General features: G+C 40.0%; 1 protein-coding gene across 1 annotated transcript in view; it reads left to right on the forward strand.

Moving 5' to 3' along the window:
* The window catches only part of CERS3 (ceramide synthase 3), a gene marked incomplete at its 3' end in the record, with an annotated part of 31611 nt that overhangs the window by 10676 nt on the left and 5396 nt on the right, over window positions 1-15539 (forward strand). Inside the window, exons 8-9 of the mRNA XM_082004903.1 lie at window positions 1433-1539; window positions 2924-3080. Coding sequence (XP_081861029.1) covers window positions 1433-1539; window positions 2924-3080 — 264 coding nt within the window. The remainder of the gene's footprint in view (window positions 1-1432; window positions 1540-2923; window positions 3081-15539) is intronic.

Genomic DNA, 15539 nt, shown 5'->3' on the forward strand with positions numbered 1-15539 from the left:
CCTGGATTATTCTTGTTTCACTGTTAAAATTAGACCAAGTTGGCTAGCCTGTGAACAGCTTGTCATGATACTAATTCTCAAGGAAATTTAGCAGCCAAAATTTTGGCTACTTCGTCAAACTGGCTTGATTTTCTCAGCATTCACACCCCTGTGTTGACCCAAGGGGTAATCTACACTATACGCTTCTGGCTGGAGACACTCAAGCTGTCCCTGAACAAGATTTCACAGGTATCTACTGGCAGAAGAAAAGTTTTATCCCCTGGATGGAAGGGGAAGTCTATTCCCTGAACTGAATATTAATGTTTAGAAATATTTAAGATTAAGAAGTGTCCTATTCTGCACACAGCACTGTGGTCTTAGAATCTTGCTGCTGGGTTTTTTGGAAGACAAATGCATGCTGTGCTTCCTTCAGTAGAGTTATCCCAGTTACACAACAGCGAGATGAGAGCATAGTTTCATCAGCTCTTTTGGTGGCAGTGCCAGTGTAGGCAGCCCTGGTTGGCTGTTGTCTGTCACTGTTCATTTCTGCTCTTGATACTGTTATCTGTTGTATTGGAATAACTAATTGTGGGGTCATGCAGTTGGGACTGGTCCAGATTAAACACATACATACAGGTTTTTGCTGGGTTACTTTTAATCCTGAATTGCTTTGTGGTCTAGTTAACCATGTGGCCTTACAAACAGTTGAGCTGAGAACTGGTAGGACAGCACTCAGGTGGAAACTGAAATTGGATACCAGAATCACTTAATTCAGCCCTGCCACTCCAAAGTTCATCAAACTGCTGTTTAAAACTTAGACTTGGCACCTGAAGCTTTGCTCACACTTGAGAACAGCTGTTTCATTCAGCAGTGCCCGGGGTGATTCCTAAATGAAGCATGGAGAGCTGTACAGTTCAGCTAGCGGAGAAGCAGCAATTATAATATTTATTAGCGTGATAGAGACCAGCGCTGGGATCTCCAGCTCTCAAAAAGGAGAAAACAAAACCTGCATTAAGCACAGAGAAGGGTCAGTAATGTGCGTGCACCTGAACACCTGCGTATAAGGGGTCACTGCTGTTCCTGAGCATGCAGATCTGGCCAGCAGCTTCCCTTTGATTCAGCCCACTTTGAATCTGGTACAGGAATGAGGGATTACCTCTGTTTTTAAGAGCACTTTATGTTTTCATGACATTTTTATATTCTGATTGGAGGGCGGCTCTCTAGGCCTTTGATACAGAGTCCTTTCCCTCAAGATGAAAGGAGGAATATAAACAAAGAATATGTTTTGATACTGTTTTATTAGGTATCAGTAAAATGATTGCTCTACATGTCAAACAGGGAGGAAATTTTCTTCCTGCTTAGATGGAAGATGACTCCTTGTTTATGAAAATGCAGAAAGGAACTTATTTCACAGAATATTTGTAATATGTTTGATGATTTTTACTCGATGCAGGCAGCCAAAATGTTTAATTACGCTCACTGGGAGAAAACATGCAATATGCTCTTTATCATCTTTTCTATCGCATTCTTCATCACGAGAATCATCCTGTTCCCCTTCTGGTAAGCAATATTTAATGAAGTCACAGGCTTTTATTTCATTCCCATTTCCATTGAGAGGTTAAGTATTGGTTTTGATGCGAAAAGGAGAGGAATGTATTGTACTTTGAAGAGGAAAAGCAGAACTTCCATTATTGTTGGCTACTGAAGGCCAGCGAGAAAAGTTGACAAAAACTGTAATTTTTAAAAGACAGTTTTTAATCGAAGTAAAAAGAGTTTTTAAATGAGCCTCTTGAAAATATCCTAACCTAAATACAGGCTTTTATGTATTATTTAACTTATTTTCATAAATTGTAGTTAAATGCTATGAACTTCTGTATTTTTGAGGGGATTGAGCTACTTAACTAGGAGAAATAATTTTCCCTTTCATTCCATCCCTCCTGCTGTAGCAGTAAAGTCAGAGTACAGTGTAATTCCTACATGATTGTAGTGAACTTTTTGTAGTGCCGCCTTTTTGCTACCTAGTTCTCAGGCAGTACCTCACCTCACTTACATGAGAAGCATTCAGTGAACCAATCATTTTATGAAGTCAATGCAAATAAATCATAACTTGTTAAATACCCACATGACTTTGGAGTGCTGTGACTTAGTCTGCTTTGGAGTATCTGCACGGGTGCTTAGTGTGCTTAATGCTTAATATGTTTAGCTCTTTAAAAGTGTTTAATGTGTTTCACATTCATGGTTTCATTGACTTGCTCTACTTTGCCTTCATGCCCCTCCCTGCATGTGGACAAACCCTTAGAGACTCAAGCTGGTTAAATTAATAATTAAGATCATTGATCAACACAAGGTTTTAATTTCCTATAGTATTTTCTTTCAGAAATGCTGATATCTTTTATTTTCTTGTTATTTTTTTATTAACTATAGAAGTGATCTTGAGTCATTTTTCTTCACTTGAGTTTCTTGTTCTTGAGCTTGGAAACAAAATGCGATTAGATTAAAGGGATTCAAAAAGCCCCAAATGATATAGTAGTAGTGAAGTCTGAAGATGGACAAAACATATGTTAATTAACAAAAAGCCCTGTTGCAAAGCCTGTAGGATTTTCTCTGGAGTATGGATTTCAGATTAGAAAGAATTTGCATTAAAAAAAAAGGCATAGATAAGCTCTGAGTTGCATAGTATCTAGACCACACAAAGCTCAAGATGAAAAAAAGGGATTTTTTTCTAACCGTATTTAGAATACTTTCATGCAAGGCTCAAATTTCACATCTTCTGAAGTCTATATTTCAATGGACATGCATAATCTAGTTAAGACAGGGCTTGATAATTAATCTGTCATCTTTGCAGAGCTTTTTAATATCTTGTGGAAATAGTTAATTGGTTTGGAATGTGAAATTAAGCGTAGGGAAGGATTCTTGCACTTTAACAATGACCTTTATTTTTTAGGATTCTTCGTGCCACCTTGTATCAGCCGACATACTACTCCACCACTCCTGTCATAGCATATTTTTTATTCAATGGGCAGCTATTGATCCTTCAAGGCTTGCATTTATATTGGGGTTACTTAATTTTCAAGATTTTGAGAAGGTTCATTTTCTTAAAGGTAAGCAATTTTGCTTCTGCAGAAAGATGTGTAAAGTATCAAACAGATGCTAATACCTAAAAGAGATTTACTTTGGAACTTCTTATTGTTTTCCTGAACTTCTGTGTCAGGATTTTTGACAGGGATCTACAAAGTATAAAGACGTTCAAATGTGCTTTCTACCTCATTGTCACACCTGAGGTCATATATCAGGATATCAAAACTTCAGCTAGGGCCTTTTTTTGCCTGTACCCGATGTTTTCCTCTCATAGTAAACGAGAAATGAGATCTCTCCAAAACTGAAGGCCTGAGATGCTGCAGGATTCTTTAGGAATTCCTGTGTTCCAAGTGAAAGTAATCTTTTCTCACTGGACTTTGTAGGGGACGTACCAAAAAAGGAGAGGAGAGGTGAGTGAGGAGATCTTTAAACACTCCAGAAACTTGTAGTCAAAGTTCTTCAGGTTTGTATAAATCTGAGGTCAGCTATACTTGAATGCTGGTTTTGAATTCAGAAAACCATATGAAGCTGATCTGGAATTATGTTATGATACTATGAAATGCTGTCATATACAACTGGAGTAGAGAAACAGCGCAGGTCTGGTGCTGCCATAACCTGTGTTTACCTTGTAGAGGAAATCATGTGGGGAAAAAACTAAAAAGAAAACTTCGCTGCAGTGTAGGGCTTGTTTGATTGCCTGAAGTAGTAACATTTTCAAAAGGTCTCTTGTTATGAAGTATGCGGTGTGGTGCAGTGTAGATCAAACAACTGGCAAAAAGCATTTAGAAATGGACTTTGGAGAATTTCTCTTTAGAGAAAACTCTTATACCATTAGAGTTGGTATAAGCATTGACAGGCATATTGTGCTAGTTAAGGTAAAACTTAGGTTGTGCTGTTGAAAAACGGTGTTTTTTTGAGGATCAGAGATGCAAAAACTTAACTGAGCTGACTCTGTCCTTTTATCTGAAGCAGTTAATGCTGTGAAGCATCTTAAAGAAATAGAAATATTCCTTTTTACTCTTACTAATTGCTGTTTGTTAACAGAAACCATCCTATATTCTTGGATTATTGGATTCCTTCAACTCATGCAAGTAGACAGCTGTATATCATAGGGAGACCCAGGGTCTTCCCTAAAACAAAACTGTAGTTATGAACTCAACCCCTATTAGACAGCAAACAGCTGCACATAAGGGACAAATCTGTAGAAGAAATGGCTTCTAAAAGATGCTGCTATGTTCCCTTAGGCACTGAAAAGTTTGTATTTTTTGCATGTCACTTACCTCTGTTAGATTAATTAGAAAATTATTTCTGGCCCAGCTTATTGAGTGTTAAAGTGTTTTACTTCTCATTTCCTTTTTTGATTGTGGCCCCGTCTCTGTGCTGTTCTCACACAACTCTTCTGATGAAATCAAGAGGGACATTCCTCTGCCTTCCAGCTGAGTAAGAGGAAGGCTTTGGCATAGTTCTCCATCCACATTGGTTGAGGTTATGAGAGTACAATGCAAGAAGGTCTTCAGACACAGTGGTGAAGAGGACATTACTAGGCCAGCTATATAAGGCCATTCTGCCCTGCCTGCCTTTGTAAGGGGCAGAAATGTTTTATTTTGAGATAAGAGCTTTTTTGTGTTAGTCATTGCTAAAAAATGGAAAAGCATCAAGCCTGCATCCCTACCCTGGATTTTTGATTCCTTATACAGCTCTCTGAGAAGATGGTTTCCAAATAACATTTTAACAGTGGTAGCAGCGGCAGCCCTAGCCCTTTTCAGTCTGGATGACTTCAGCTGGTTTGCATGTGCAGCCTGTTTTCCATAGCGGTGGCAAACTTGGCTGTGAAAGCAGCCAGTGCCTCCAACGCTGTAAAGGCAACGTTGAAAAGAATGGTGTTTGCAAGGCAGCGTTTTTATACCAACATATTTGTTATAGACATACTCCCCACAAATAGCTGTTGCTATTTTAGTGAAATACCAGTAAACCATCATCCTTGTATTAGAAGGGTTTTGTTTCTCTGCCCAAGACTTAAGTTTTCATTCAGAAAACAGGCAATTTTGGACATTTTTCTTGAAGCAACAGTTAGCTACTTCAGATGGAAAAATGAAGTCATGATGTAACTGGGAATAGGAACCGATGTTGTTTAACTGAAGGAAGCTCTGAGCATAGCAAGGATGTAAGGAATTTTCTCAGTGCCCTCTGTGCCTTGAGCCAGGCGGGCTTGTGGAAACTGCTATAGTGCAGCAGTTAACAGCTCTTAGCACCCTTCCAGGGGCACGTGTCTGCCCTGACCATATCCTTCTGGACCGTGGCATCGCACCGTCTGAATGTCAACGGGCTTGGATGTTTATTCTCAGTGGGAAGTGCTGTTGTCCCTGGTTGAAGGACAGGTTAAAGGACTTGTCTGGGTCAGACATCAAAGCTGGGACTCGGTGGGGAGTGTAAACAGGAGGACCCAAGTCTCCAGGATGTCACATACACACCAAGTCCCCTTTGCTTTTATTCAAAGAGTTGCAAAGGGCTGTGTCACGTCTTGCTTAGAGCTCTGGATCTAGATTGAATACTCTTATCTACAGGCTGTGGCAGGAGGCTTTGTTAAAGGCAGGGATTAACACAGAAATGACATAGAGTACTGCAGCCTCGTGAGTTGGTAGCTTCTTCCATGCTTTACTCTTCCCCCTCGGGAAGAGATCGCTTTTGTCTGAGGCTGGTAAGAAGCTTTTCATCTCAGATGTCACCTCCCCTCTGCACTAATAAAGGGGACATTTATCCTCTGGGATAACTGCTCAGCTGACCGACTTGCTTCAGCAGAAACGAACCTGGACTAGAAATCCGACGTTCTCCCTCCTCCCAAATACTGCAGCCAGACATGAATAAAAATGAGGAAATCAAGGAAAGAAGGGAGGAGATGATCTTGCTCTGTCCTATTTCCTCAGGCATGGAAGTCTCTGGCACCGGAGCTGGTAGCACAGAGCAGCACTGGTCTCCAGGCTCATGGGACTTGTGCCACCTTTCCCCTGGCCCAGTCCTCCAGAAATGCCCTAACAAGGGGGAATTCTGCATCGACGAGCTGACCTCTGCTCAGCTACCTTTGCGTTAAGAAGATTTTTATTTTCTAGGGGGATAAACTTGGGGGGACAGGAGTCTTAAATTTCTCAAATCAAAGATTATTCTTACTTCTGCGAAATATAAAAAAATACCCCAAAAGGAACCCCAATGTCCTTTCTCATATGACATTTTGTGACGCCCATACATGAGTAAGGCATGCGCGTGTAAGAAAAGCCCTTCAAGGTCAGACCAGTAGCCATGTATCTTAGAGCAGCCCTGCCGTGAGAGGAAGGGCATGCTTCAGCGTCATTTCTTTGCAGTTGCCTGACCTAACTTGAAATGTTAGCTGCTGGCTGCCATCTTGATGTCCAAGGCCTTTTGTTGCTACGAAACTCCGTGTGTTTCTGCAATATTGTTCAATTACATGGTTAAATTACCCCCTTGTATCAAGTTTCAAGCACCACTGAAACATGTCTAGTCATCATGTCTGCACATATGAGAATATTTTAGGAAAATTGAAAAAACATATAGAGAAGTATGTGTATATGCACTGATTTTAAAATATCTTGCCAGGAAAATCCCTTGGAGATTAAACATTTTATTTCCAAGGTCAGAAAAAGGGAGCAAATGACAGCAGCTTATAGCCACATTATTATGGCAAATTAAGATGTAAAATATATGTTAAAACCATTACACACTGAGTTCAGGTTTTGAGACTACAGTGCTTTAAATCTTGAAAAATATGTGTAAGTTGTAGGAAATGGGCATCATGTCCACATGACTCAGATACTTCAGGGCTGATGTAAAGTCCATCAATGGCAGAAGGTAATGGCAGGCTTTTACTGGTCTGTAGTGTGATGAAGAATACGTTTACTTGCTCTTTTAATTGTTTTGTCACTGTCAGACTGCATTCAAGGCAGTGAGCTTCTTACTAATGGTCACTATTATTTAAGAGTCATCAGCTACAGTTTTATTTGATGCACCTTTGTTCTTTCCTCTTCGTGAAGCACAAAAGATCTACGGGGTCTTGCACCACCGTAGAGCAGGCTTTTGGACTTGCCATTCTTTAAAAAAAAAAATCAGCTGATGCCACCTATGTATCTTCAATATTCCTTTTGGTATTTTGTACTCAGTGAGCAGGCTTTTTAAAGATTTTAGTTGGGTGTATCCTTGTCCATGGTGTGTTCATTCCTTATTTGGTCCAAATTCCCAAGGGAACAGTGAGAGTTAGCATTCAAGGAATGACTAATGACAGAGTAGGGGTAGCTAAAAATGATAAGAAAATACTATTTGTGGTTGAAATGAGAAACGTGAAATATTTGTTTTGATACTCCGCTGTTTCCAGCAATTGTTCTTCTACTTAGGCATTTTGTTCTGTCTGAGGATTGCTGTCGTATTGAGGCATCTCTGCCAGTTGAAGTTAATTTCCTTTCCTTCGTTCTTTCTTATATACTGATACTGGGATGCCAGTGGAGTCCTTGCCATGAAAGTGGTTAGCCATATAGACTCCTTAAATCAGTTACTCCCTTTCTGTATTAAAAGAAGATACACTACTAAAACTGTATCCCTAAAAGTGTGCCCATGGACTAGAATACTTGACATATTTTAATATTAAAGTGTAGGCAAGACCTGAAAGTCCTTTGGGACAAAGACATAATATGCTCTTCTAAAACATGCCCTCACTACTTGTACTGAAGAGTAATGGTTCTTTACACCTGCAGAGGTGCTGGCCTATGCTACTTTCTATCTCACTTGTGAATTTTATGTCTTTAGAGACTTGCTTATAACCCTTTGTGTAAGTTTTTAAATTAAGTTATATGGTTCCCAGAGGCCATACTACCTGCTCCTGACAGATGCCTTTAGCTGAGTTTAGTCTGAGGCTATTCAGGCTCTCCTCGTCTTCTGCAGAACTTTCCTTCCCTGGGATCCTCTCATTATGTTTTTCCCCTTACCTTTTTGTGCTTGATCTGTTTGCATCAAACAACTTTTATTTTTAGTAATTCATTTGAATGTTGCATCTGTTTTGTAACCACGTGGGCGTTGGGAGTATGGAGTTTCAGTGCTGAACTTGGCTGAGAATTTTCTTATTCGTGAAGCACAGACCCATAGTACGTTGTTTAAAGCAATGGGGGTTCTTTTGGCTTGCAATTATTTGCAAAAAAATTTGCAAATTTTCCCATGGAAGTACAGACTTCTGTGTGACAAATTTAAGACCCTAACCCTAGTTTTGCTTTCCTCAGTTACTGTTAGAATCAGATCTATATCCTTTAAAATTAGACCATGGATCCATAGTGGTTAAAATTTACTGGTTTACCTTTATTAAAGGAGAGCCACTCTTCAGCCTCGGTGCACCCAGCAGTGCTGGCCATGACTGCGAACACTTAGCTGTTCTGACAGCAGAGGCAGCACTGACTTTCTCACTAAGCTCTGCAATGACCTGAGATATTTAATCCTAAACATAAATCTCATTTTTAAAACTACAGAGAGGAAAAAGGCTTTATGTGGCATGAAAGTAGAATGGCCTCTGAAGAGATTACACTTTAAATGTCTTTTGTGGCAAATAGAATTGGATCCGGTGTGCATGGTGCTTGAGCTGTGCACTCTTCGGTGTGCATTAGACACACCATAGGTGAGCTCAGCCTGATTGCTCCCAGCTAATAAACTCTGATTTTTAACCTGAGCTGAGAAGGGTTATCACATGACCCTGGTCATGCACAACAGTGCTGCGCTTCCCTACGCTGTGCAATTACTAGGATGTGAAAATGAAGCATGAAATGAAATGTATATTCAGTTTTGGCATGCACAGCAGTTTATCGGAGTCCTAAGAAGTCACACTTGCAGCTGATTTTTTTTCTTCTTCTTTCTGAAGCAGTAAAAAGCCTATTTTCAGGACATTTATAATCAGAAAATGAAATTTAACGAGAATTAACACATTCAGTGAGAAGTCATCAATTTCAGAAAAATGTCATTCTACAGGAGTTAAACAGAAGACAGGGTTTATTTTCCTAAACTAGAGGCACATAAGTTTTGTTTTCTTTTACTTACGTGCTTTAAGCCTGTACTGTGCCAATGGCTATCAGGTTGCTGATAAAACAGACCAGAGAGGTGTGCTTGCCTCAGTTCCAAGAGGTTGTTTTAAAAGCAGTAATATATTTTAAAGGATAATGATAATCTAGTTAGTTACAATTTCATGACTCTCTGGGACTGGGAAGTTGTGGAAAAGATTTCACTGGAGATTTTGTTGTTACTTTCTAGACTGGGAAGGGCCACTAACTACATGCTGATGTCCCACTTTGGACTTTGAGTCCTCAGTGTGCAGGTTTAGCTCACACACAAGACAGATTGAACTAGATTAGTAGGGCTTGCCTTTCCTCCATTTTAAAGGAAAATGGGTTTTGGAGAAGTTGAATTTGTTAGTTCTCAACAGATAAATATTTATAGCAGACTTTCTCATCAGGGTATTAGGGGAACAAAATAAGACAAATGAAAGTTTTCCCCCTTAGAGATGAAAACCAGTCTATCTGGGAACCTTCCCAGTTGATTCAAATTATTGCCTTTGGGACATGAGCTTTTTAATAGCCCGGAGATGGGAGCTAGCCAGCCCGGTCAGCAGCATGAAGGCTCATGCCCTAGTAAAGGGAAATTACTTCCTGTTATGACTTTCTTTCATCTGCGTATTTCCCATTCTGCTGCAGCAATCTAGTTAAGCCCGAAGCCTGGCTACAAGTCTCACTTTATGCTGCCAAACTCATCTGAGGGAGGAGGGGTGAGAGGCAGGCAGAAGAAAGCATTAAAGAGTACGAGGTTTGCTGGCTGGTATTTACGATGATAGGCAAAAAGGAGAAAAGCCGCTGTGTGCTCGCTGGGGAGCTCTGGAGTCCTACCCTCGCTGGGGATTTGGAAGTCAAGGCTGACCTCGGTAATGTATGTTGTTGAAGTGTGTAGCCCAGCAGAATCCGTGAAATAAGAAAAGCCACCAGTTCTCGGCACAAATGTTTCGTGCCAATCCAAGAGCACTGTCTGGTCTCCTTTGCCTCAACCGGTTCATTTCCTGGCACTGGGAGTTAAAAGGCAGATTGCTCTTTAAGTCTCTACTTTTTACTCCAGACTATGAAGGGGGATCAGCAGCTGAGCAATGACTTCCAGGGAGGTATGTTATACTATATGCTAAAATACACTCCTCAGATTTCAAAACAACAATGTTGTTTGCTGGAATTTTTTTCTTTTTTTAAACATACACTGTTTAGAATGCCTGTAATTCTATACCACCTTTCACTTGAATATTATATAAAAATCAGGTAAAGTTTAGAAAACTGAAGTTAAGGACTGTTGAGACCATTATGGAGGAATAAACTAATGAGAAACCGAAGAAAATAATTTCTGGGGATTTGATTGGAATAGACGAGCTTGTGAATACACACTGGGGTGGGAACATTAGGACAAACTACCCTTCCACGGCCCTGTTATGCACACACAAGACTATGCAAGAGCAGACTCAGTCCTCTGACCATAGTCCAACAAATTGGGTGTGGGGATGCTCCCTCTGCCTCTCTGATGTTAGCTGTGCCATAACTGGGCTGCGCAGGTCCCTTACGCGCTGCAGTAAAAGTCTGCTGTTTCCAGAGTTGCTGACTTTGACTTCAGCTGGAGTTGCAGATGACCACTGCCTCTAAGAATAGAAAATCAAAACTCTATGTAACTCTGAAAGCAAAGCTTCCTGCCCTGGCCAGTTCAGCAGAAGTCTGCAGTGTTGCTGCAGGGCCAGGATCTCAGCTGGCATAATAAATGAGCATGGCTCGACTGGAAGTCAATGGGATTGTGTTCATTTTCACCAGCAATGGATCTGGCCAAACAAGCACCCCCGCCCCTCTCTCTGCATGTATGTCTGGCACAAGACAGCTCTACTTTTAGTAAATCCCTGATCTAAATGATACTTTTTTTATGTGAAAGTTTCTAATTCAGATAAAAGACAAACATTGATAAAGCTTTTGCTTTAGAATTCATTGATTTACCTTGCTGCTCACAGAAGGGCATTTGCTGACAGTTTTTCTGGCTTCCCTTGTTAACTGCTCATATCTTTTAATTTTCTAGCAGGATATTTATGAAATGTTCCATTTGTTGCTATATGCACCTATATAAAAACTATATATATAATAGTGAGCATATGTATTTATTTTTTCAATTGCCAAAAAATCAATTCACAGAGCAAACCCTAGGCCTTCTACAGAACTTTTGATGCATTCATTTACTATTTTTAATATATGCTGCAGAGGTTTGAATTGGGGCTTTGTTATGAGGTGAGTAATTCTCACGCTTTCAGAAGGGTCCACAGTACTGCAATCTGCTGAACTGATTAAAAAGAAAAAGCTTGAAATAAAGGTAGTTAATGATAGATTAATATCAATTGAGAAAGGAAATTCTGTCTTCTATTTAAAGAAAACATGTTTCCCTTGGAGGACCCGAGAGTGCTCCATAATCCTTATTACACGAGGAGAAGGGAGGAAATCTTAAAAGGAGCAGACTCTCCTCTGTAACGCAGTTCTAATAACATTTGACCAGGCGCAGCCCAGTGCAGAGTTCACATCATCAGAAAGCAAACAAACCAACCGGGTTGGTCCATCAGTCTAATCTGGCGGCGAAGGGCGTGAAGCACACGAGGGTAGGATTTGTCTCGCACAACTGAAGCTGCGCCTAGCTCAAGTTCAAGGACCCCTCTGCAGTCAGTGGAGGAGGAGCGGTGTCTCCTGTGAGCAATTCACTATGTCCTTCTACAGCGGTGGGGCAGGCCACCCTCTGGGGAGATCCGTTTCTGTTGGCTCTAGAGCAATCCTAGATAACAACCACTGAGTAGATACCCCTCTTTCAGAATGCTGAACTTCAGTGAAGTAAATCCCCCACCAAGTGACTTAAGCACACAAGTCTCACAGAATTCTAATGCTATTTAAGAAACTTTGTTCATTGGGTACTACTTGAAGTATTCTGTATCCAGCCTTGATATCGGGGTGCTTAGAAATACTGTATTGAAATGATTCTAGGTATTGTGATATGAATGTCAAGTGAAAAGTCATTACTTGTTAGCTATGTGACTTGAAGATTTGATTGATAATGTTTTAAGTACGGGGATAACCTTTAGATACGCACACAAGGAATGGAATGCCTCCTAACAGTGAAAAGAGAGAAGTGAGCGCCTTAATGGACACATTTGATAGAAGTATCTATCATTTACATGGTTGTATACTTTGTGGTTTCAGGTTAGTTTGAGTGCTATAAGGCTTCTGTAGGGATATTCTTTAGCAGCTGTGCTCTTTCAAAACATGTATCTTAAGTGCAGTATCATACCTCTCTAAGTGAGAAAAGTGTGAGTGTCTGATCAGCTGTTTTGTAGCCAAAAAAGCATTTATGAGGAATAAAAGCGCATGTTCTGATAAAAAGTTTGTACCACTGAACTCCTTGGCTTAATGCAAGTTCTGTCCTAGGGTAAAAAAAAGTTCACTATACAGAACAGCATCAAATGCCTATTATATTGTTCTTTGTTTCTTTGCCAACTGTGGATTTAAAATTGGAATAATTCAAAAAGCAGTGGGACGTTATGACTCACTCGGTACCTCCTGGGCTTTTGACATTATCATAAAGCCACATACACTTGAGTGCAAGGTTTAGTTAGTGGATTTCAATAACACAGCTAGCAGACTTCACTGAAACCACAGAGTACCTGATTAACTGTAAACTATGATTTATTTCTTCTGCACAGTCAGGGTATTATAGCACCAGTTACAGGTGTGGGATGTTGAGTGACAATACAAGTGATTTTTTTTTTGAGGTTAAATTTATTCCTTCAGTCAAAATCAGGGACACGTTCTAATAGTAACATCTAGTTTTATAAGGGTAGTCTTTTTAATGTTCCTGGAATTAGTGTAACTTTTCTTTTGTTTTTCACGTGCCATCTTTTGAGTTCCCGCTGAAAACTCCCGGTGGAAAGCTTGGGGAATGGGTATTCCGTAGAAGAGAGAGATTAAATAAGACGAGTTTTGGCCAGAAGATATCCAATACAGTTAATGTAGAGAGTCTGCATCTTCATTTAAAAACTGCAAAGAGCAGAGTCCAATATCTTCCACTGAGTATCAACTTTATTTATGTTGCCTAGTATGTATAAGATGAAAAGGGGAATATATTTTCCAAGAAAATCTTCCAGGCTGGAAATATAGAACAGTTTGCTTGAATCCAAATGTGTATTGCTTAGTCTCCACAGGGAAGTAAAGATCTATTAAGTCATATGTCAGCTGAGTTGAATTATTGATGTTGAATTCAACATGTCGAACTCAGATTCATCAACTTTATAGTATTATTTGTTAGGAAAGTACCCCCTTCTATCTATTTGGACTGACTTTTTATTATCTCTCTTGTTTATTATCTCTTTTATTTGAGTCAGTGGTTGCTGACCTGACTAATAGCTTTCATCTTTGTACTGCAAGCTGTTTCCATATGTGCAGGTGCTGTGGGATTTATTGTCTTTACATCAAAAAATCAAGATCTAGTCAATATGTTAGTAGATATTTATATGAAAATATTCTTAAGGTAGAATTAAGGTATAAGACTTAGGACATTCTGATTTTAATGTAAGATACATTTAAGAGTCAGGAAACCTGACCAAAGGATAAAAATAATTATTTGAAAATCAAAAAATCAAAATTTCACCAAATCAGAAAATACATAATTAAAATTCCAGAATCAGCTGTGAATTGCCTTTTATATATCTGTACCTGGAGAAGAAATCCAGGTAACTCTATGGACTCTGCTTAACCTAAAAGGCCCAAATGTATATCCTTAAGCCCTGCTTTCTTCATGAGAGAGACGTGGCTTTCCCGTGTTTACGATGACCAAGAGGCTACCTGTGGGCTCAGTGATTATGCAGAACCATGCAGTTATAACCCATACATGAAAAAATGTGGAAGAAATAAGACTTCTGTGACACCTATTAATTACAATAGCGTATTCCCGTGTGAGCATATGACCTGGCTTATCTCAGGTGCAGGGTCATTCTTAGGGTTGATCTGTGAGGAGTTGACTGATGGCCTGTTTTGCAATATGAGGTCTCTGTAATCTGGAGATGAATAGACTAAGCTGTGATACACCAAGTCAGCTGGGACTTTGCTGGTAGAGTTAAGAAGTCGTACTCACAAATAGATGCAGTTGTTATAGTCAGGAGGTGCTCGAGGTGATGTAGCCTTTGGATCCTACAGAGACTGTCGCGATGTCTGTATAGAGTCATAGAATGGTGTGGGTTGGAAGGGACCTTTAAAGATCACTTCATCCACACACCACACCCCTGCTATGGACAGGGACATCTTTCATTAGATCGGGTGGCTCAAAGCCCCATCCAACTCAACCTGGAATGCTTTCAATGATGGGGCAGCCACAACTTCCAGTTGTCTCGCCACCCTCATCATAAAAAATATCTTCCTTATGTCCAACCTAAACCTACCCTCTTTCAGTTTAAGGCCATTGCCCCTTGTCCTAATATATAAGCATGTGTGATGATCTGGATTCTGCTTCTGTTGTGATTTGTGTCATAACTGCAGCATTTTCTGTGGAAAAGTTACAGCGCTGGAATGTGGAGCTGATGTTTAAAATAAGGGCTAGAATCGAGATTTATCGAACACATTCAAATTTCCTGGTATTCAAAGATGTAGGGATCTGGTATTAAAGTTTTCTAATTGCACTTTAAAAGTGGTATTATTTTTTTAAAAATATGTAGTTATAGAATGAAGAAGTATCACTTGGAACAGTATAACTGCCCTTTGACTGTGACCTTTGTATGTATTAGTAAGAGTCAGAATCTGTCTAGAGTTAGTGTGTATCTGCAGCTGAGCTTTTTGTTTTATGCAAGAAGCAAAATCTGAGGGCATTGGTGTACCTGATATGGTTCCTCCACATCAAGCTTTCAATAAACAAATGATCTAGTAGAAGACTTGGGATTTAGTGACTGCTTATTATTTATTTATAAGTCTATTTTAATTAATGTTTCTGTTCAGATACGCAGATGTCATAGGAGTTGGAATTTGTAGGTTTTTACTCTGAGCTGTGTTTAGTTTGGTGGCAGATCTTACTACACTGAAAATGTTGTAGTTCAGAGAGAGTTTGTCAGTAGATACAAAGGGCAGCTTCTATTTTGAATCCTGCATTACTTTAACTATAGCCAGTGATATAAACCCCTTTAAACAAAGCGGGTGAAAAGCCAGCAAAGTCTGGGGCAGCAGATCCTGGGAGTGGCAGGGCACCTGCAGTGACGGAGAGCTACATCTATGGTGGCTGCATCTTGCCTGCCGGTGCCCCACAGTGCCCAGCTTGCAGCTGCTGCTCCAACAGGGATCAGGTGCGTTGGTCTGCTCCAGCTGCTGGGAATGGGGAAGCTGTTCAGCAGGCTGCTGGCTGAGAGGGGAACAAGG

The sequence above is a fragment of the Phaethon aethereus genome, assembly GCF_964289735.1.
Source record: "Phaethon aethereus genome assembly, chromosome: 12".
Taxonomy (NCBI): domain Eukaryota; kingdom Metazoa; phylum Chordata; class Aves; order Phaethontiformes; family Phaethontidae; genus Phaethon; species Phaethon aethereus.